At 43.1% G+C, this 24,630-nt stretch overlaps 1 protein-coding gene across 1 annotated transcript in view; it reads right to left on the bottom strand.

The window, feature by feature from the left end:
• The window catches only part of LOC307084184 (receptor-type tyrosine-protein phosphatase gamma-like), a 247,766-nt gene that overhangs the window by 41,714 nt on the left and 181,422 nt on the right, over positions 1-24,630 (bottom strand). Inside the window, exons 6-7 of the mRNA XM_079748438.1 lie at positions 22,748-22,814; positions 13,525-13,682 (exon numbers count right to left, since the gene is read on the bottom strand). Of these exons, the coding sequence (XP_079604564.1) occupies positions 13,525-13,682; positions 22,748-22,814 (225 nt within the window). The remainder of the gene's footprint in view (positions 1-13,524; positions 13,683-22,747; positions 22,815-24,630) is intronic.

The following is a 24,630-nucleotide window of genomic DNA, read 5'->3' as shown; positions in this document are numbered from 1 at the left end:
TTCCAAACATGCTATTACATGTTCCGTCAATTTACTCCGGCCCCCCCTACGATATATTGGTGTGAGGTTGTCCTGAAAACAAAGTTAATGCAGTGTACTGGGAACATCATTAGGTCATAGTAGGTAAACTCCCGTTTCGGTTACCCGGAATATGGATCCCTTTTCCCATTCATATTCTCATGGCCCCTAGCAGGTAATGTTAGGGATCATTGAAGGGAAAGAGTGCATGTCTGAAAGGGGCTAAAGAGATCAATGTCTTTAAACGTAATAGTAATGTTGGATAGGACAACTTAACACATGTATATAGAGTGAAGGTGAGACAAACCCAACCCGTTGAATGATATCATTTCGTGTAATGCAGACATTTATTTGTAGATAATGACGTTAGAGTTGTAAGAGCCAAGCCGGAACATTGGTAATTCCCCTGGAGTGAACACATCTGTGTCTTTGAGAAAGCGGATCGATTGCAGAGACTCTTATTGGGCTCACCTGCTCTTACAACAATCATCATTCTATTTGGGAAAAAATCCCTTGATTACAATGATGTGTAATAAAGGAAGAATATATAGCAATCTACACAAGCCTTCCTTCTGTCTGACTTGGCATAAGATCACTTGTGAATGGGAAAACAGAGAGAGAGAGAGAGAGAGAGAGAGAGAGAGAGAGAGAGAGAGAGAGAGAGAGAGAGAGAGAGAGAGAGAGAGAGAGATAGAGAGAGAGGGTACATAGAAAGAGAGGGAGAGCATGAGAGGGAAATAGAAAGTGAGTAGCGTGGGGGTGCGTCTCGAGGGAAATATATCTTTCGGCAGCAAATTCCAGCATGCCTGTGTGTCATCCACAAAGCCAAACCAAAGCGAGCCCGGAACGGGTTTCCGTCACACGGCGCCAGCAGGGCCTCGGAGCGGGATCAGAGAGCTGGAGAACATGGACAGAAGGGGTCCTTCCCTCCCCCCGCCTCTCGGACCGCCCACCAGCACCCTGCCGCGATGGGGAGACGCTCTCTTCATGCTTCCAATGAACAGGGGGACGAAGGATTGAGTTGGAAGAACACAGCAGTAACTGTAACAGCCCAGAACACACGCAACGGCATTACGGTTTTTGAAGTTTGATTTCTTCTTCTTCTTATTGAGTGCTGTTTGAAGAGAGCGAAATATATACAGTCTGCTGCATTCACCTTGCTGCGTTAAAATAAAGGATAGCGGATGGCTTTGATTTGCTACAAATATGAGGCGAAAGAAAGTCCTATTCTGATTTTGGAGTTAAACAATCACGGATTAAATGATGTGATGTATTATACCTTGTGTCATAGAAAGACTGACGACTCGACCGTCTAATAGTCCACTACTGCTGCTAATGTGCCACATTCTGTCGTCTGCATGGCATGCTGGGTACTGAAGTTCGGTTCTTAACACAGTGTGGCCAGCTTCAGCTAACAATGTCCAGTTGTACAGATGTATTTCGCTCACTCAAGACGTATACGTATTTGAGTGTATGAGGGGTACAGAGGAGTGTAATGGAGAACAGATTCCGGGTCGCCGAGGGACGGTAAGGACAACAGGGGCAACACACGGCACAGGACAGGAAACAGGACCGCTGAATAAATCACCACCTCCAGGATGAAGGGGTTAATTATATTGATTTTATCGGACGGTTATCCCGCCTAAAGGACGACTTTAGAGAGAATGAAAGTCACATCTGGGCATCAATATGTTAAGCAGAATACACCCCGGGGAATAAAACTCCAATCATATCTTTCTGGAACAGAATCCCATCGAGTTTAAGATGAAGATAAACACAGGGACTGACCGACCACTGAATGAAATGAAAGATTTTATTCATTGTATAACTCTTTAATCTTCCGCCTTAGTTTATGTTTCTGTTTGCTTGGTTATCCTATTTTATGGTATTCTGTACAGTGAAATGGTTTTTGTAGGTTTGTGTGTTTGTGTGTGAAATCAAAGTGTGTGTGTGTGTGGCTGTGTGTGTGTGTGTGTGTGTGTGTGTGTGTGTGTGTGTGTGTGTGTGTGTGTGTGTGCGTGTATGAGGCTGTGTGTGTGTGTGTGTGTGCGTGTGTGTGTGTGTATGGGATTGTGGGTGTTTGTTTTTTTCTCTGTGTGTGTGTGTGTGTGTGTGTGTGTGTGTGTTTATGTTATAGTTGAGTCTGTGTGAAAGCGCAAGTTGTATGCAGCCATAACAGATCAGTGTACAGTTTGCAATTTAACAGAGACTGTCAGGCAAATGTGGGAGTAATGAATTTTGTCCGATTTCTACAGCCTATGCAGTCCCCCTGACCCTGCCTGTGTCACACACACACGCACAAACTCACGCACACACCACACATGCAAGCGCATACTCACATCCGCACGCACTCACGCACCCACAGATGCACGCACGCATGCATGCACACACACGCACATGGACACACACACGCACACCCATACACGTGCATGCTCCCACACAAATTCCACCCACATGCTCCGCACATGCACAAACACAGTGGGAATGGCAGATATTATCCACCCGGCTGCTATTTAGTATCCTTCTGTGCGAGCAGGACTGTTCAAACATGGCTGGCCGGCCGGTTCAAACATGGCCGACGCTGCCAGAGCTGGCAGCCTCCCCGCTGACCTCGTGCTATCGCGCGCGTCGCAGCACAGAACAGAACAGGCCCCCAACCCCTCTCCCCTAATCATCCCCCAATCTGCTAATCCCTGTCACGGTGACCTAAGCCAACTCCCCAACAACAACACACACACACACATATGCAGTGTAAGCCACACACTCACAAAAACACAAACACAAACACCACACACACATACAAACACTAAGACACACACACACACACACACACACACAGATACACTAACCCACAGATGTGCAAACACAGGCCTAGAGCCCTCCTTTGTGACCACAGTGATCCTAGGCCTGACGATAATACTTTTTGTGTGTAAATCAGTTCCACTGGAGTCAGAGCCACCTTTAACTCTGGACTTGTGAGATGCAGACATGCACAGTATCAATCGCCCACGCAGACTCCCGGGCACCCACCTGCCTGTGAACACGAACACACGCCCAAACCAGGAAACGCCACACAAGAGCAGATAAGCACGCAGCCGGCGAGCCCGCGTCTGTTTGGAAGGATAAGTTTGAAAGGGTATTTGAGGGGAGAGCTGGTGCATCGATCCTGTCTCAAAGCAGACCGCGAGCAACGCCTGTCAGGGCCCGACCCACTTCAAGCACTCACCCGAAACAAAGGGGGGGGGGGGGGGGTGAGGAGAGAGAGAGAGAGAGAGAGAGAGAGAGCTGGATAAACAATATGAATCACAGTTGAAGCTAATTCTCTTCACCCTGCTTCTTTCTACTTTTCTTCCTGACGTCTCCTCAGAGAATAACGCTGGGTGGGTAGAGAGCGATCCACAGAACAACAACAACAGCCTTCTGAAGAAGCCTTCACTCGCATTCAGCAGGACTTTCTTCAGGCATCAGCAGCCGACAGGAAGGCCGGGCGTGGCCTGGTCGGTAAGCTTCCTCTTTGTTCGCTCTAAAGCCCACACTTCACTCTGCCGCGGCTTGTTGCATCTCTCCCAACACCTCCGTAATCTGCCTTTGTTTGAGCCGTCGCTACGGGCTACGCCGACGTAGAACACCATAAATGAACCGTCTCTGGAGCGGCATCATAAACGCCTGGCACAGCGTCCTAGCTTCCTGTGGGGGCCGTGGAACCCACAGCAGGACCCCCACTAGGCTGTGAGGACCTGAAGGAGCTCAGTGGAAGTCACGGCAGCGGTGGCATTAGGGTAAGAGGTCGGCCTGCCTCCCCCCCCCCCCTGTCTCCTTGTGTATCCTGTGGCAGAACATACCTCACCTCTGCTGGGGGTCATGTGACCCGCGTGCCCCGGACAGAGGAAGCCTTCTTGTGGATAAAGATCCCTCCTTCCTGTCCCTCCCTTCAGTCACATGGAGGAACTTTATATAACTCTGAGTCTGCTTGTGTCGTGGCAATTCCTTTATCAGATTTTGCGTCTAAGACAGATGAGATTTCCAAATGCAAAAAGCACACAATACTAGTGGACAATTATGGTCACATATATTTGTAAAAATAGTATAAACAATGATACGTCACAACATGCACCATCAAACAATAGAATAGGCATACAATACAATAATCTGAGGCCTCAGATGGGAGTTCGCCCTGCGTCTCTCTAAAGGTTTGCAAGGAGAAGTCTGCATGGCTAAAGTCAGGAGTTCTTATACATTTCTCTCGGGTTCCTGCTGTCCCCCAATAAACCAAGAGCCTTTGTTAACTAGATGGTAAACGATGGATTGATGATCCTCAGGATGTCATAAAGGGGGTCGCGGCCGTGCCTTATCACATGGAACCCTTTTCTTCTCGACACTCTCCGGGGGGTCAAGAAAAAAGGCCCAAACCAACAAAAGGCAGCTAGAGAAACGGAATGTGAAAACAGATATACATCACACGAAACACAAAGGTTTACATTTTAGACCCTGAAGAAGAGCAGGGTGGCAAGACCATACATGGAATAGTAAACAAAGCCTAAGTTCATAAAGAAAAACGTAACAACATGTGGATTTTACATCACACTTGTCAACCCGTTTTAAATTAGCTTACAAATACAGGGACTGTTGCATGAATATATTATAAAGATAAAGTGTTTGCAGCACTCGAGTTGAGGGGGGATGAGGGGGGATGTCATCCCCCTTTGGAATTAAAATTATTAAAATTATCCCCCTTCTGAAACAGCCATCCGCCCTTCCCATCCCCTGTTATTTTATCAATTAATGTGGAAATAATACTGCTATTTCATCATAGCGGTTTCCTTTTTCAATTCGGGGCAACGTTACTTTTCCTGGGGACAGATGTGACAGCGATACTGCATTCTCGGGCAGTATGCTATTGCGCAAGTACGCAGGCACGCTCGCTGCGCGCCTGCGTGCTTGCGCAATAGTGCCTTCACGAGCTCTCATTCCACACCGTACGAGACAGACACTGGTAGCGTGAAGCTGTCTCTGCATCTCAGACATCGCTTCCGCAGGCAACTCTCTCCCCTTTTCTCCCTTTCATTCCAACCCGTGAGCAACGCTAGTCTCCCTCCTCTGCCGAATGCATTTTTGAAAAAAAAAGAATAAGAATCAGTTTTTAAAATCCTTAAATGTGATGCACGCCTCCGAATCGTGTGATGCGTCAGATCAGCTTCGTTTTTATATAAAAATATATGATAATAATAATAATAATAATAATAATAATAATAATAATAATAATAATAATAATAATAATAATCACACCGTTGGTCTCCCACCATATGCGCCATCATCAGCACAAATGATCTGTCCCCAGGGGCGTAGCCACATGGGGGACCTCTGACCAGCCACCCTGGTCAGAGGTTGGCCACCCCCCTGGCCCCCCGAGTCAGATAAAAAAAAATATATATATATATAGAATTAAATTTACATTTTTTTAAATTAAAAAATCCCGAACGGAAACGGTCTAAAGAAAGCTGAAATATATACACTATTAGTTTGATCTAACTTTGACTTTATTTTTATTATATTTTGACATTATGAATAAATATTGACAATGGAGTCCCACCCCCCCCCCCCCCCCCCCACCACAATAATAATGTCCTGGCTACGCAGCTGTCTTCCCTTAAAGTTAAAATCCACCATCCACCCTGGATTTTTTTTGCAACTCGACCACTGATTGTTTGAGGTTTATTTTCAACAAGCCTTTATCACCAATGGAATATGAATTCATCATACTTTTCAGTAACAACCTCCTGGTGTTTGACTGAAAAAAGGTTTTCAAAATAAAAATAAAATTATTATAGGCTCATAAATCCAATGCAGCAGTCACACAAGGAGTGAAATACCAGGATCCATTACTTGTACTAATCTAGAACCGTCTATAGGATACACTTCTAACCGGACAAATTTAACTGCAGGTGACAATCCATCAGATATCATGGAAATACCAGGCATGCAGCCTGCAGATACACCAGCAGCCCCAACATGGCTCAGTGATGTTACTAACATCACTCATCCACCAGGGGACAATTAGCTTGCAGGAGCAGCAACCAGTTTTGAAATATTCAACGGAAAACAAATAACATAGAAAATAATCTCATCAAACAGAACAAATAACAACCAATTAAAACATGGAATAAAATACTAGAAAAATGTGAAAAGGTATAGGAAGAATAAAAGTTGTGAAGATGAAGAACGTGTGTAAAATGTGTAAACAACTCTCATGGTATACAGCGTTTCTCCCTGTATATATCTTCTTCTGCTAGTTAAATGGACGTTGTTGTTGGTGCTTCCTTTTAGCCATGATACAGGGAGACACAAACAGAGTCTCTCCTCCTCGAGGAACTCAGAGACCCTCCCCTGTGCCCCCGTGGGCCTGTGTTGTTCTTAAAGGAGAAGAGGAAGAAATTACTTTTACGTATTTCCCCTGCCAGACGGCAAGGAAAGAGGAAAGAGGGAAGGACGCCGGGGCTTAGGAAGTCACCACTCATAAGCTCCTTGGATCCTACAGTTAGTGTGGATAAAGTGGATAGATCAAACATTGATCCAAAAATAATTCATCTCCTCCAAAAATAATGAGCATTTATAAATGTATAATGAGAAAACATAATTGTGAGCCACAGCGATCTCCCGCTCCGTGAATGCAGAGAGAAACTGGAGTTATTCCACGCAAACCTCATCTATTATTGTACTTTACCATTTCTATGATTTATCCACATATATCGTTATAAAAAGATAAATCTGTAGATAGATTACAGATATGAAGCTCCAACTCTTTTTTGTGAGGCAAAAAGAGTAAGTGAGGAGAAGCTTCCTATAGTGCGTAGACTTCTGAGGGCATTCTCCATCCTGTGTATTGTGTCAATCAGAGAGATGGGACAGGCCTAAATGCTCTGGTCCTCGCCTCTCACTCTCTCCCTCCCTCCCTCTCTCTCTCTCTCCCTCCCTCCCTCTCTCTCTCTCTCTCTCTCTCTCTCTCTCTCTCTCTCTCTCTCTAGTCTTTGCGTCCCTCATCAGAATAACATTTTGACTAGTAACAAGTCATTCTTACTAGTATGGATTACATTTGGATGCTGCAAGCAGCGCTCAACTGTCGTTATTCTTGGGCCTTATTATTATTCTAATTTTCTTTATTTTTCCCTACAAACTTTTTGGAACCACAATTCTTCCACAATCTTTCACCTAGAGACTAAATTCCACTTAAAAATGTTCAGATCAATTTTATTTTTATTTTATACTAACAATATTCTTTTCATAATGGAAGTCATTATAAAAATGACTTTTCTTTTAAGAATTAAATTCATATTTATATCATAAATTCTCATTCTTACTAGTGAGAATGAATAATTAGATTTGAGATCAGCGTATTCTATTTTTAATGTCATTCTTAGACTATTTTTAATTCCCCTTCTTGTAATAAAATTCTGAATAGTTGGTTATTAATTCTACAGTGAGGCTAACACCATTAAAGGTTAAAATTGTCTCTCTCTCTCTCTCTCCCTCCCTCCCTCCCTCCCTCCCTCTCTCTCTCTCTCTCTCGCTCTCTCTCTCCCTCCCTCCCTCCCTCTCTCTCTCTCTCTCTCTCTCTCTCTCTCTCTCTCTCTCTCTCTCTCTTTCTCTCTCTCTCGCTCTCTCTCTCTCTCGCCATTTCCACATATGAACTCAAACGATGTCCAGAGAATCAGTTCTGGACGTTTCCGAAGTGGCCCTTTCACATATCTAGCACACAACAGCAGATGGTCCTTGTCAGAGGCATTGTGTTTTGTTTAGAGCACAGTGAAGAGTGCGGAGCAGAGCCCCGACTCATCTGTAATGAGTACTATTTAATTCAAACTGCCACTATGTGCCAATATCAGATTCTTCTGCTTCCCTAGTCGCATTCTATAATGTACACAGAGACAGCCTTTAAACCATACATCAATGTTGCGGCCATTTTGGAGAGGCCAAGACTGACCTGGGAACAGATACTAGTTAACAGAGAAGCTGTGATTTTACATTTACATTTCTCAACCCATTTCAAGGAGCTGTTTTTGTATTCGTATTAAATCATAATATTTAATATGAATGGCCACGGCAGAACTATTTTATATCCAAAAATTTTCTTTCACCAAACTATTCTATGTATTTAGAGGATTGACTTATACTGGAGTTATGCTTCCATGGATCCTTGGAGACTTTAGTTTTGGAGGTTGTTCCATAACTCCAAGTTGGCTTTCACTCTTTTGGAGGAAGCTGGAATCCACAACTAAACAGTAACATTAGAACTTCTTATAATAATAACCTTCATGTTATCAAATGCAGCGTAGTAAACATTGTACCGCAATGCAAGTAAACATTGGCTTGTAGCTCTGACTGCTATCAAGATTAATGATCAATACATGAAACAAAAAGTGATAATTATAGGTCTGTAAAGTTAGTTTGCCCCTATGGATGCAGTAAGAGGACTGTTTGTTGAGGAACATAAACAGGTTTCTATATGCAACATGCACAGTACCATGGTGACTAGAACAAAGATACCTGATCCTTATTGGTTAAACTGATTTATTCGCTGGCTAGAGCAGTAAAAAAAAAATTGACCTTGATGCGAATCAAATGCATGTCTCTTCTCCGCAGGACGGAAATTGCGCTGCAAGTGTACAACCCATTCAGCTTCATGATTTGGAATTATTTTATTGATGTGGGAAAAAATAAAAAATGGACTAATGGCGTTCAAAGTAGAAGGACCCTGAGGGGTGCTGTACTCTGGACCGACTGTCAAACACTAAAGTGATGGAGGCTTGTGTTTGACAGAATGAAAGTCTGGATTGATTTCTTTGTTACAATTTGTTAAGTTGTTTTCTCTTTCTTATTCTTTGATATATAGTTCAATTAAAGAACATGGAGAGCCTTGTCTCACCCTCTCACCCTCTCTCTCTCTCTCCCCCCTCACCTTCTCTCTCTCTCTATCCTCCTCTCCCTATCCCCCTTCTCTCTCTTCCTTGGTCTTCTTCTCTACTCTTTCTCCCCCTCCCTTCATCTCCCCTCATTTCCCTCTGATTCCATCTGCCCTCTGATGGATACGTTTTTCCGTCCGCTCCATCTCCCGTTTTGTCTTTTAGCTCAAGCCTTCAATTTATTTATTGTTTCAAAAACCGGCAGCACCAGCAGCACAACACACACACAGCACTCCTCCGCTGCTCTCTGAACCACTCAGAGAACGGGAGCAGCAGCAGTGGTCCGTCCCCCGACCAGCAGCCCTTGTAAGCTAACAGGCTGAGTGGCGGCTGTGCTGTGCCCTGCTGAGGGCTGTGGGCTATGAGGGTGACGTGGAGGACACCTCCCACAGGGCCGGCCGTCCACCCTCTCCTCCAGCGTTGTTTACCCGCGTCGTGACTCACTCTGTCTCAAATCTGTACACCTTATAGTTCAATTAAATAGGCATATGTAGACCGGAATTGAGGAGCTCACCAAAAAGTTTGGTACCGCTTTGACCAAAGGGGGCGCTTTAACTCTTTGCCAGACCTAAATTGCCACGCCCCCCGCCCCGTTTTATAACAATTTCTGAAACTTGGAATCCGGAACTCATTTGACATGCTGAATCTTTTGCCTCGAGGACACATAAGGCCTGTCTTGATCGATTTTGCTGCACCTTGAAAGTTTTGGAAAACTTTGGTTATTTTGGATTTGATTATCTGAAAACATCTCTTAAGGCGGCGCCACACCGGGCCGAAAATCGGCGTCGGTGAGACTTGAGAGGTCGGTGACATGAGCCTCATTGGTGTGTACGGTGAAATTGGCCACGTCGGCTTTCTTTTCAGCCGATTCAACATGTGTAATCGGCCAATCCCAAAGTGAGCCCTGAGGACCAGGGACTATGGACTCACGGACTTCATTGATCTTAGGTGCTAAGTAAGCGAGTGTGTGAGGCCACATGGCCTCACATAGGTATATATGGGATTGTGACAGCACTTCACGAGAGCATGTGTTACCTTGACAACGTTTAATGACAAAGATGTTGCTGACACATGCCGGTTTGGGAATTCTCATTTAGACGTTTTTTTTTTTTTTGTAAATGCAACGAAAACAATTGGCTACAGCAATTTATTAATATTAGAAAATATAATTTTTACTTTTGAATACTTCGGTATAAAGGATGTATTGAATAATTAAGGTGATTATTGGCCTATACATAGTAATCATAAGTCAGAACGGGCTACATTTGGCTGAATTATAAGTCGTAATATGAAGAGCCGTTTGGGAGCCAAAAGAGCAGGCTATTGTTGGTGAGCTGATCCTAATGATCCGGCTCACTAAAAATAGGCAGATATTCCTATCTGGTCATGCATAGAGTGGCGAAGTCACGCCCTTTCCGGTAGAGTCCCATGGGACCTATTAGATTGAAAAATATGTATGGGTTTCAATGGAGAGAAAGTAATTATCTTCTGGTCCCAGTCTTTATATGCCCCGGATTACACATATGTTGTTTGTGGAATTAAATGATATTTTTTCATGTCAGGAGTTTGACCGTTTATTGTCCAATTGTTCAGTTAAAGGCTGTAGAGAAAACACAATGAGAAAGACTACATGTCTCGTATGTGCCGTCACGCTCCCTGCGACTGGCGTGGACAAGACCGACAATCTCCCCATCGGCATAACTGAAACTCTCCACATGCCCCAACTTATAATGGTTTTCACCTCTTTTGATGCTTTTATCCTCCCCTTGGATAAAACCTAACATCATCAAACTTCTTCACGAAAATGTTTAGTTTTCTTTGCATGAAAAAATATTATTTAATTCCACAAACAACATATGTGTAATCCGGGGCATTTGAAGACTGGGACCAGAAAATAATTACATTCTCTCCCTTGAAACCCATTCATATTTTTCGATCTCATAGGTCCCATGGGCTCTACCGGAAGAGGTGTGACTTCGCCACAGACAGTAGCGTCGTCTTGTTGTTTACCTTCCTAATTTCCAGACTTCCCTATGGTCTCCGTGGTAAACGTCACAATGCTTTGAACTGTGTTTTAGGTGAAGTCTGCACTGATGCGGACTCACGGAAAGGCCTCGATAAGTGTGGACTCAAACCCTCACGCCCTTTGGAATTCAACATTGGGACAGCCCTAAAGCCCTAAATAATTTTGCGCGAACGCGCAATAAAGTCTGTGAGTCCGTGAGTCCGGACATTGGGATTGGGCCGTTGGGCCAGTCTTTTACCATTCTGATTGGTGGAGGGCTAGTAGCTTGACTAGCGAATCAGTGAAGCCCGGATGTGAGGATGGTAAACATACCAGATAAACATAAAATATAAATGTTAAACTATGAAACGATAAATAAAAATAAATATAAAACTATAAAACGATAAACTAAATTCGGATAAGCTCCTTGGCCTGCTTGCAGTTGTATCCACAGTTTCACCCACTCAGTGCGTCAAACTTTTCTCCTTATTTTCGGTTTACGACTTTCTTCTTCCAAAAGAAAAAGCGCGAGAGCTGACAAGGCCAGTATCATCGTATCAACATCATCCATTGTTTGACAACAGTGACTGGTGATGACAGCGTGCTCTGTGTTTTGGTCTAGAGAGAGGACCTGGAATTTCCGGTTTTCGCGGCACCTGTTGTTTTGGAGACATTAGGCTACATCTCGCGCAAGCGCAGAATGTACGGCGTTGGTAGTCGGCTGTAATCGCGTAGGTGTGTACATCTTATTTCGGTTGATCGAGTTGGCCAGATTAATAGCCCGACTTCATTTACCGATGCGAGTCGGGCAGTCGGCCCGGTGTGTCGCCGCCTTAACAGAACTGCATCACTGCACATTCTTTTATCCCTCTGATGTTTAATTTGTTCTGTGTTTTAGTTAACTGTTGTGTGTTAGCATTTAGTTTTATGTTTGTCTTTGTACTGAAAAAAATCCACACCGCTCATCTTGCAAAGCACTCCCTGGAAGAAGAGATATTGTGTCTCAATGGGACTTCCTGGTACTGGAGCGTTGAGGTGTTCCTGAGCAAGACGTCTCATCCTGACTGCTCCTGACGAGCTGGCTTGTCGCCCTGCGTGGTCGACACTGCCGTCGGTGTGTGAATGTGTAAATGAATGGTTGTAACTCGCTTTGAATAAAAGCGTCAAAATCCCCTAAATATAATTGTTAATGTAAATTTAATAATGTCAAGAATATGTAAATTAGCCACCATTATTAAACCAAACCCAGATCCGCTTCAGAGAAACCCAGAGGCCTAAAATGTGGTTTGCCCATCAAGGACCTCCCCTTAGGTAATGTGGTAAGTTTGTTTTGACAGGGTCAATTTAAATGACTAATTTAAATAACTGTTGCAGGTGCTCACCAAACTATTTTTACAATGGAAATCAAAGGGGAAAAAACGCTGACTTAGACCATTCCGAAGGCAAACAACTCAGGGTTGTCAAAGTTGGTAAACGTATGGAATCCGCATTTAAGCAGGTCTCCAAATAGTAAAAGGGCCTCTTCGGCCACAGGGGACGAGGAAGACTTGTGATTGTCGATTAATCCCAAGTCTGCTTCAAAGTCGCCCAGGGACTCAAAACTTGGCCATGCTCATTAGCCTTGCTAGCATTAACATCTTAACATGCTCACAGAATACGGTACTGGCAGTGGGCTGTCAAAGAGCAACACTGGTCATTGCCAAGGCTCAGCCTTCACAGTGGCTGCACATCATTCAGAGAGGCACACGTTTATAAGAAGGAATAAGTGTCATTAACTGACTTGTATGATACAGGACCTCGCACACTCTGACGCGATTGTGGTCCGGAACCTTTTCTCTTGATTAAAGCTTCTCATTCTGATAAAGTTAGAAAGAATAATATAAAACAACCATGTTTGGCTCTACAATAAATACAATCAACATCTAAATGTAGGATCCTGACTACATGCTCAGAATGGAGCAACAGAGATGTGTTATGTGTCCCATGTATCCCAAAGAGGACTCATATCAAATGAACCTTCCTGTCCAGAGTTCGACCCTAACCTCTGTTCGACCTTGAGTCCTCATGTTCCCGCTCAACAATGAGCATTTAAATAAACAGCTGCTCTGCCTTTGTCGCCGTTCTCTGTGTATGAGTGGTGCTTTTTATCCCTCGCCGTCGTTTTCCTTGATGCGCAATGTAATTACCTCTAATATAGTACCATTTATAATAGAACAAAACCAACTCAACTTGTCAACAAACATTTTCTGTTTGTTGTTGGATTTCCTTCGATTGGATACTTTCAAAATCAAGCCATCTGTAAATATATAAAATGTGCATATAGAAATGCACATGCATACCTGATCTTCTGTATGCTATTTTATTTAATTTATTAAAACATCTATTCCAATATATTTTTGCACGTATATCCGCACATATCTTTTTTAGTTATTTGTATTCATTTTCATTTCCTTCTTTCTATTATTCAGAGCGTCTCATTCCCCCGGGGACAGACAGAGATCCTGTGCTCTCCAGCAGGGCGGAGGGAGTGGGGGTGGGCCTCACCTGCTTGTAGGAGACGTAGACAGGCCTGCTGAAGAGGATCCACTCCACCACCTTGCTGCACGGCGGCGTGGTCAGGGAGCCCGTGTATCGGTAGTAGCTGCCCAGAGAGGCCGGCAGCAGCTCCTTCAGCACAAAGGGCTCCAGGAAGGTCTCCTTCTCTGTGGGGGGGGGGGGGGGGGGAAGAGGATAAAAGCTATCACAATTACCAACATTCAAAATCAATAAAACACAGCACAGATTAATCCAAGGTGACCGTGGGAACTGGAAGCCACCCAGGCCCTATTGCTTTAGCGCCATCAGGTTCCAGTAATGGACACCGTTTTAGCTTTTCCCCTTTGCTCATTCCGGGCCCGGCGACTGGCAGACACCACCAATGCATTAGAGACCTCCAATTAAACCTTAAACTGTTACCTCACACCAAATTACCAACATAGCAACAGCAGGTTGGCAAGGCTGGGCTAAGCATATAAGGACTAAGGGTTTGCACTCACAACAAATAGCCCAACAAAGCCCGCTGGAAAGAATACGATGATTCTTGCAGTATGTTGTGAAAATACTTGATACACAGATTTTTGTAATCATGAAATTTAGTGATTTCTAATTGAATCACTCAGCACAGAGTTTAAAAAAATCATTTTTGAGAGATTTTATAATTGGTCGCAAAAGACAAAAAAATCACAGTGCTGGTTTATAGCAATTGGTCTTTTCCTATTTCCTTTACAAAAATATATTGTTTATACCAGGAAATTTGTTTATTTTATGTTGATGCTTTGCATGTTGTCTCATAGAAAGCTACAAGCATACCTTAACAGTAGAGTACAGTTATAAATATGTGATGTGACTGTCTAATGATCTCATATTTTGATGAGCAGAACGTTTTTCATGAGAGTTTGTCTCTAAAACACTGAAGCATCCATGTTAAGTACCAGATGACTTTCATCCCCTGACCGGCTTTATTTAGCAAGAGGACACACAAGTACCGCCCTGCTGAGAGCCTCCTGCACCCAGGATGGACCTCCACGGTTAGAGTGCATGGCCAGCATGTCCCCTGGAGTCAGGTGCGTACACCAATGTTTCAGTAACACTAATCAGTCATTCACTTTCCAATGCAACATAAAGAACTTTCAGTCTACAGATTCCCTTCCCTATTTTAAGTCTGTTTCAATGGAATTTAATTGTATTGTAAATATAGTCTGAATTCTTGTCACTGAAAAAATATATTTGTAGCTGTGGTTGGCAAATTTGTAGTGTGATGTTCAAATGGGGAAATTTATTCAATCAATAAACAGACAAACAACCGCAAACTTGCATTTTACACGGTCAACTAATACACCAATATTTTTGATTGTGTCATTTTAATTTTAATACATTACCACCTATTTTTGATAAAGTGCACACACAACTCATTGATTTCAACTCTACAGATTCGCTCCTGCGAGTGTTAAATCTGCGATTCCTTGCAATACTGTTCAAGGGACTAAGGGCCCTATCTTGCATCCGGCGTAATTGACTTTCTCACTGGCGCATGTGTCGTTGCTAGTTTGCAACTGGCGCAGTGTTCTTTTCCCTCTTGCGCCATGCGTCGGTAAATTAGGGAATGATCTTGCGCCCCAAAGGGTGGTTCGGCGAAAGGAGGAGCCGTGTCCTGCCGCAAACGTTCCCTGGTGCTATTTTGCAGTTTCAGAAATCACTTGCACCACAAACCAGGAAATACCTGGTTTAAAGTCAGTGGTGCGTTGTTAAGATGCTATTTTAAGGGCGCATGCATAATGTTGCTTGTGCATCTCGCACATACACTTTGCTTCTCTCATCTACCTAGCCACACATTCTTCTAAATTATTGGGGAAAGAACAGCTGATACAGCGGTAATAAGTTGTACTTTAAATCAATGCATCTGCAAACACTGTACAGCAAACAGATATTTTCTTGACACAGACATTGTGGACATGCCCGTAACCTTTAGGATTGAGGAGTATTTGATCATGAGAAAACATTGTTTTACCAAGAGTGAGTGTTAAAAAGAATGAATGAATGCGGGCGCGCGTGTGTTTGTGTAAAATAATTAATGAATGCGGGCGCGCGTGTGCATCCATCTGTTTAAACACACGCAAACTAAACACGTAACGCATAATACAGTCCATGGCAATGTATATTAACGGGGGGACACATGCATATTAGGAACATAAGTCAATAACGATAATGCATACAATACTGATTAGAAACAATGTTTATATTGTATTGCTTCTATCATTTAATAGAACCACAGTTACCGCATATCATATGTGTGTTAAGTTTTCTCTGCCGAAATTTATTTGAGGACTCTATTTCTGAAGTTGTGGCAGAAAACGCTAATCCATGAGTGAATTATGCCATATTATTTGGCCATAAACTGAGCCGTTTGAAGTTTGAAATTCATGTGCAACTGTCTCATCGGAGACTGCAGACGCGCTGTCAAAATATCAACTCGTAAGATTCAAATGCGCTCATGGCTCTTAAAGGGGATGGGAGCTGGCACTCTCATTGGTTTATTGCACTTTACGCCCAAACCACACCTAGGGGTAATTAGGCTACTTCAGACCAACCCTTTTTAGATTTGCGCCGGGCGTAAGAGTCATTTTTGCGCCGGTAAAAAAGTAACATCGCCATAGAACCGCCCACAAAGCTACTTGCGCTTGGCGCTTCTCACTTGGGTTTCAGACCATTAAAATAGGGCCCTACCAGTCTGTTTAGCCATGATAAAAGGAGAAGAATCAAGGGTGAACTTTAGGTTGGTCCCTATGGCCAGACCCCCTGCTGAACAGTCGGCGGTGATCATGTGAAGCACTCCAGGATTTCTGCAATATGCAAGAGGAGCAGCTGTTGCTAAGGCTAAAAGAATCTGGAGTGATGTCTCCTACCGAACCATCTTGTCTCAGCTCGGTGTGAATATACACAGATGGCTCATACATAGCAAACACAAATATTAGTTACATGGACAAAAACAACTACCAACCTTTACATATCACGAGACTGATGTATGACTCAAAAATAGACAAGGTTTAATTTACATCTCCTGGCACAATTGATTTAACTTCTTGATAAGGTAAGATAGTCTTTGTTTTACTGCAGTAGATTTGTTGTTTAAATACAAATACCGTATTGCATACATACAGTCCAGACAACGGCTGTAACCCATACATAACCAACAGAACTGTCTACATAAATTTCATGGAGGTCCTCCTCATTTAGACTGTTTCTACTATTATTTCTGATAGCAAAGAAATAAAAGACGGAACAGAAGCAAAGGAGATGAAAAAAAAAAGAAGCGAAGGAGATGGCTAAGCACCGGAAGAAAACATTAGTAATGATTCTAAACAGATAATTAAGTCACACCTTTTCAAAGTTGAAATAACACATTCGGCCCTATTTTAACGGTCTGAAATGCAAGTGAGAAGCGCAAAATGGAAATAGCTTTGTGGGCGGGTCTTTGCCTCTGTTCTTATTATACCGGCAGATAAATGACTAATGCGCCCGACGCAAATCTAAAAAGGGTTGCCCCGAAGTAGCCTAATTACCCGCAGGTGTGGTTTGGGCGTAACGTGAAATAAACCAATGAGAGTGCCATCTCTCATCCCCTTTAAGAGCCATGAGCGCATTTGAACCTGACGAGATGATATTTTGACAGCGCGTTTGCAGTCTCCGATGAGACAGATGCATCGTTTCTTCACACATCGTTTCTTACCAGTATTGTATACATTATCGTTATTGACTTGTTTTCCTAATATGCATGTTTTCCCCCATTAATGTACATTGCCATGGACTGTATTATGCATCATGTGTTTAGTTTGCGTGTGTTTAATCAGATAGGGGCACACACGCGCCCCCGCATTCATTCATTCTTTTTAACACTCACTAGCGATAAAACAATGTTTTCTCACGATCAAATAGGCTACTCATAAATCCTAAAAGTTATGGGCTTGTACACGATGTCTGTGTCAAGAAAGTATGTGTTTTCTGTACCTGTTTGCAGATGCATTCATTTAAAGACAACTCATTACCGATGTATCAGCTGTTCTTTCCCAAATAATTTAACCAAAGTTTATCATTCACCGTAAAACAAGATTTTTTTTTGGAAGGCTGGGATATAGCCTACTTTGCTCGAGTTTATTATTGTTATTATCATTATTTTACCGCATGGCATATCCTACTACAGTGTTCATATATGCAGCCCCTATGGAAAAATGTTTGCACAATCCACATCATCATCATAATATTTCAATTATGCAAATCATTTGCATGTATGTAATGTGTATAGTCTACTGGTGTGTAAGCTTATGTTGCAGTTCCGACCTTCCATGGTACGTCAAAATAGTAACACCAACTGTGCTCTCTGCTAGTGCACTTAGACCAGGTATTTTTCAGTCAGTTGCGCAACTGCTTTATCGATCTGTAAGATAGCACCATGTATCATTTGCGCCAGAACACCCTTCTGCTTTTCGCCGACACGCCTCTCAGGGCGCAAGTTTAGTGGCGCAGGTTTGCTTTTTCAAAGAACTGTCTACAGATGTTCAGCGCTCCCTTTTGTTTGGCGGGTGAAATGACCTCCGTCTGGAGCCGAGGACATATTCCCCAGGGTTATTTTTCCAATGGCCGACGGGCTATTTGTGCTATAAGTATTTGCAGTGATTTGCATATTTGACAAACAAAGGAGTGGATTCGTAAAGTTGTAATTAATAAGTTGTGTTCATACTTAATATCTTATTAAGTTGTAATATATTCAAATACAAATTAAATCCCATTTTTTTGTCTATTTGTTGTGTACAGTGCAAAATACTTACTTGGCCCCATCTTGCATCCAGCGCAATTGACTTTCTACACCGACGCATGTATCTTTGCTAGTTTGCACCTGGCGCAAAGCCGATTTTCCCCCGCAGCAATCCTGCGCCACTAAGCTCGCGCCCTGAGAGGCGTGTCGGCGAAAAGCAGGGGCGTGTTCCGGCGCAAATGATACATGGTGCTATCTTACAGATCGCTAAAGCAGTTGCGCAACTGACTGAAAAATACCTGGTCTAAGTGCACTAGCGGAAAGCACAGTTGGTGTTACTATTTTGACGTACAATGCCAGGTCGGAACTGCAACCCCGGTATAATAGCAACAGCGTCGGGCGTATACCGCCGGTATAATAGCAACAGCGCCAGAGCCCCGCCCACAAAGCTACTTCCTATTTGCGCTTCTCACTTGTGTTTCAGACCGATAAAATAGGGCCCACTGTGTTCTCAAATTAATGTGTGAATAACTGCACACATTTCAAAACTGTATCTCGGACTTGCACATCTTTTCTGTGAATAAAAATACCAACATACGATGTTAACAAATCAGTAAAAAAACTGTTAGACTACAGAGTTCAGACCCAGGCCCGCCGCTCCCTATACGCAGAGTACGCAGAGTGCGTAGGGCACCAAGTACCTGGGGGGGGGGGCACCAGAAATTATGGTTTGTAAAAAAAATTAAAAAATAAAAATAATTATTACATTATTGAATTAAAAATATACATAAATTAGTTATGAAGTGGCCCACCGTTGTTTTTTCTTAATTGCATAACCTATCACTCAATTTCGGCAATTATATGTTTTTACCTAATATATAAAAAGAGGCTCCCCTCCCCCCCCTCGCTCGTGTAAAGCACCGAAACGGCCAGCAGCGGCCCTGTTCAGACTACACTCACAATCCTTTAGAGGGAAATGTACCGCAGTGTATTTCACCTCCTGGCTAAACAGCCAAGCTTACCAGTTGGCCCGAATGGAGCGTTAAGGATTCTGTCGTAATGAGAAAAGGTCAAGGTAAGTGTGTTGAACATGCAGGGTGTCCAACACTCGTTACGTTGTTACAGTAAAACTCAGACATGTAAGAGGTGGAAGGTGGCTGGTGGTGAGATCATGTTCATCACCATAACTACCCTGCTGGTGCCTGTCATGTCATGCAAGCAGACAACGATTACGTCCCAATACCCAGTGGAATGAAACCAGTGTGTAAATGTGAAAAGAGAGCGTTGGAAGTGAACCGATCAATTGGTAAATGGAAAGCAGAAGACGGTAGTGACAGTATGGGGACAGAAGGAGCCGACAGGAAACACAACGGCCGTGGTATAAAGAGGTTAGATTGTGCGGGAGTGCTGGCATTGTGGCAAGACAACATAGTCAGAAGACAGCATTGGGTGCCCCAGCGTTAAAAGTTGGATTGCCAATCAAGACTTTCACAGTGGCAAGCCTATGGGAGTTTAAAGGCAAAAAGCAAGGACGATGAATTAAAGGTCCCATGACATGCCACCAGGTGTGGTGGGATTAGCAGTTACATGCCGTTTTGGAAATCTGCCCCTTATGACATCACAGGTGGTCACGGCCAATCACACCACACCTGGTGGCATGTCAAGGGACCTTTAATGGACTTGTAACATGTGTGCTGGTAGCTGGGACTGGGACTTAGGGGGGGGGGGTATGTAAGTGAGGAGGAGGGAGCAATCATGACTGGGCTGTAGGCTATGGAATGTACATTACTTCCATGGGATCAATTCCCTGGGGGACATGTTGTGTGTAACAAGACGGTAGCACTATAGAGGGTGTTTCAGCACTGGGCTGGACTGTGCTTCTGTTGCCTTAGAGTCTGAGCTACTTGAGATTCATGCAGGTGTATATACACGCGTACACACACGTACACACACACACACACACACACACACACACACCAGCCATGTTTGTGTGTGGGATTTCTTTATTGGAATTCTTTGGATAAATATTGGACATCTTACAAATCTTCACTCCACAATTCAAAAACACATATGATTTAAAGTTGTGAATTGAATAATGCAAGAGGCATTGCCCTTTACTGGTCCTTGATTCACTTGTATTGTGTGCATCTTAAGATTGGTGGATGAATATCATTATATGAAGGTCAACTAAATGCAAGTCATCTTTCACATCACAACAAAGTTGACTTCAGAGGAATTTGGGGATATTACCACACTTTCTTTTAATTATTAAAAACAATAAGCACAAAAACAACAAAACAACATAATTATGAAAACAATTGTTTAATTGCAAAATAAGTTATTTAACAATAACAGACCAACTGAGTTCCCTGAAAGTAAACTATTTATGAAACCTCACAAGGCTGGGAAATCATCATTTCATTATTTCCTGCTACAGGCGTGGAGACCCAATAACAGAGTTAATGTATTGTCAGCCAGGCTGCTACCACTTAATGCAGTATCAGCTTATTCCTACACACAAATTAAAATGTTTTTAAAGAACTGATGCCTGTGGCCAGGAATCATTTCACTTAGTTCTTCCACTGTTCATTTCAGTTTCCCCCCCAAAGCTGCACACTTCCTTTGGCTTAAGTGCTTGAATTAATACAAAAAAAATAAATTATTAAAAATGAACTTATGCTTGTACAAGGAAGAATATTATCTACATCTGGAAGTTATGGAATCTAAAGGACTTTTTTTTTTATGTACAAAGGAAAAATGTTGAACTTTCAAATATTGTGATCGAAAATAAATTCTTTATTTTCGTTTTGAAATTACTGAAGAAAATAAACAGCTGACAAGTTAATTAGGTAATTATGCCCCCGGGTGCCCTAGAAATGGGGGAATTCATATTAGTTTTAGTTTTGGCAAACTAGAGTTCAGCTAAATCAAATTTTGCACATAATCACATTCACACACTCACACACCCACTAACACACACTGGTCCCGGCTGTGCGGTGTGTGCAAACTGTCACCCTAGTAATTGGTAGTGATATTTAAAAATGTATTGACTTTGATGTTCCCATCTTTGTGGTGGGGGCAGAGACAGTCCCCTTCGGCCTCGTTTCATCTTCTGGCCATATGGGCTGGTTTGGATTTCCGTACATTAAACCTCTTTACATCATCAGGCGTGTTGATATGTATCTGCATTAACATTGCAACATATAATGGGGCTGGGGCTTCTGTCTGGGGTTGCATGTCCAGCCCCGGGCAGGGTGCTTGCTGGGAGAGTTGTTGAGTGACGCTCAACAAGTGGTCCAATCCACTGTTGGCAGCGGGCGTGGGGTGCCTCCAGCCCTCAGTGGACCTGAGTGGGTCTCTGGGGCCGCATGAGTGATGACCGCCTAGCGCTCCTGAGAGGCAGACTGGGGAGGCTGAGAGCCTATGTGAGAGAGCGTCTCAGTTTTTCAAAGAACAATGCCAGTGGAACAGCATGAAAAGTCACTGTGAAGCTCTTCCTGCTCTGACAAGAGGGTCTGAGGGTTAGAGAAGCACCGCTGGACAGACATATGTTCAGAATAGCATGGATGTTGTCAGACCTGCATGGCTCCTACTTCTGAAGTCAGGGCGTTATGTAGGCCTTTCACACATGAACCCAGGAGGAACTCAGGTCTGGAGACGAACAGGAGTGGCCTTTTCATACAGCCGGAGATAAGCCATATCAGACGTGTTCACACATCCTGGAGATACTCCAGAGAAGTAGGTGACACAGAAAGTATGCAGCGGAAGACGCAGTGTTTTGTATCCTCACTCTCAACAGAAGAGTGATAGGAAAAACAGAACATTTTTGTGACAGAAAGAAGATCGGAACACCAAATAGAGGCAAGAAGAGAAGAGTAAGGAAGCAGCTCCTCTCGTGCTCCCGGCTTCACGCACGTCTTATGATTGAAACTTCATCAACCGGTCAGCAACACATCAGCAACACGTCAGCAACACGTCAGCAACACATCAACTTACTGGTTGTAAATCCTCGATCCTCCAGACTGGAGACCAGGGGCTGGTGGATTTAACTCCGGAAGGGAGGATTCTGACGTTTGTGTTCACACAGCCCCAGCGGGGATTAGGCGGAGGAGTTCAGGCTTTCGGTGCGTGTCAGAAAGGCCTATTACTGTGATTCTAACATTACAGTTATACAGGCAACTTGGAAATTTTACTATCCCATTGGCCATCGTTTATGGCAATATCTTTTGATGAGATAAAAAACAATCCATGAAATGTCAAAACATTCCCTTGAACTCCTAAAGAGACAATACACACATTTGTGTGCATGTGTGTGTGCATGTGTGTTTGTGTGTGTGTGTGTGCGTGCGTGCGTGCGTGCGTGCGTGTGTGTGTGTGTGTGTGTGCGTGTGTGTATGATTGTGTGTATGGGTGTATGTGTATACATGTGTGTGGTAACAGGTTGCGAGGTCCCCGGGCGGTGCCCAGCAGGGTACTGACCGTGATGGACCACGCCCCTCAGCCCGTGGATGACGGGGTCCACCGCGGGGTTGTCCCTCCCGCCCACCTGAGGAGGAGAGAGCAGAAACAAGGAGTAAGAGGGTGTGTTTCTCTCACCCACCATGACCCCATACTCACTGGATGGTTCAGCACGTCTGAACCACTGTCCTGCTGAGTCATATCTTACATCACATACATCGGGACAGTTCCAGTAGAACTATATTACAGCCCCCAGCAGTAAGGCTGTGCGTTAACCAGTGTTTGTAATAACGGCGTTTAAAAGAACGGTGTTAGGTAATGCCATTATTTTTTCAGTAACGGGGTAATCTAACTAATTACTGTTTCCTTCATTACAACGCCGTTACCTTTACTGAACGTTAAATGCGGTGCCTTACTATGAATTGATTGAATAAACTGCGTAATCCGAACGCACCACTGACTCCAAACACAAACTGCTAGTGATGAAACCGGGTGGGTAAAACAACGACATAAGCAATTATGATTGGCTAAGGCTTTTACACACAAGCCAGGACATATGTGCCACACAAACACACACACACACACACAAACACACACACACACACACTTTGATTTGATTTAATTTGCTATAGAGTTAAGCACACTTTATATTGTTTAACTGTTTAATCTTGTTACAAAGATAATACTTGAAGTGCAGGACAAAGCTCTTGCTGTCTGTTGATGAGCAATAAATATCGAAGGTTATGAAGAAGTAGCTGTCTGTTCTACTCATTTCAACAGACTTGTGAAAACTGCTCAGAAAAATCAAAATTCTTTGACATATAGCAACTTTTTTTTTACAGTAATGCAAATAGTTACTTTCCCTTGTAACTAGTTACTTTTATTATAGAAAAATTTAGTAACTAACTCAGTTACTTTTTAGAACAATAGTGAGTAACTATATCTAATTACTTTTTTAAAGTAACGTTCCCAACACTGGCGTTAACAGAATGTTAACGCCAGTGTTGAAAGAGCCAATGTTGCCTCTGTGCTTTGGGAATATATGTGTCCCTTTCGTGGCATTATCATTTGTTAGAGCTTATACATGTAAATATATATATACTATATATATATATATATATATATATATATATATACATATACATATATTGAAATTGTGCTCATAAATTAGGTTATGTGGTAAGCTAGCATCCCAACCTGTATATCGTTGCCATTCCAAAGCAGGTTCCATGAGATGGGAGTGATCCGCTCTGGATGTGAACGACAGTGGGACTATCGGCCAATATAAAACCAAAACAGTCATTTAACTGTACCATTTGTTTTACTTCCATTACGTGCAGTGGAATGCTTCCATTTTTTGTTGGTGCTAAATACTTAAACAGTTGGTACATTGATCATAAGACTGATTAGCACGTTCCGTCCATATCTAACTGGTGTTCTTTAGAAAGTGTTTGTAAGTCTATTGTTGCTTCTCTGATTTCGGCCTATTTTACTTGCATGTGTGAAAGTATTCCATGGTGTGGCATCTTCAAATTTTACAAATGATAATACCTATAGTTGTAGTAATATTAATATTGTATAAGACTATTGGTAAAACTGAAGTACATTTTCCTGTTTTCCTATGCACGTTCAGAACACAAGGCCAACTACTGCAATTAGACAGAGAAAGAAACAAATGACGAACGGACTGGAGGCCAATCTGCTGTAATTAGGACGAGCTGCCAGTCCACCACAATACAGCCACCCTGGTACAGGTGTTTTAATCAGGCCTTCTTCTCATGCATCACGGCCCTGAGATGGGATCAACACGGCTACGTGGCGAGCAAGCAGAGCGTCCGCCTTATGCAACCGCCCTCCCTGGCCAGCTCCCAAGCCTGTGCAATCAATGATGTATGCGCAGAATC

This window comes from Pollachius pollachius (assembly GCF_949987615.1).
Source record: "Pollachius pollachius genome assembly, chromosome: 12".
NCBI lineage: Eukaryota > Metazoa > Chordata > Actinopteri > Gadiformes > Gadidae > Pollachius > Pollachius pollachius.
Note: the sequence above shows the minus strand (reverse complement) of the source record. Positions and strands in the feature narration are given on the sequence as shown.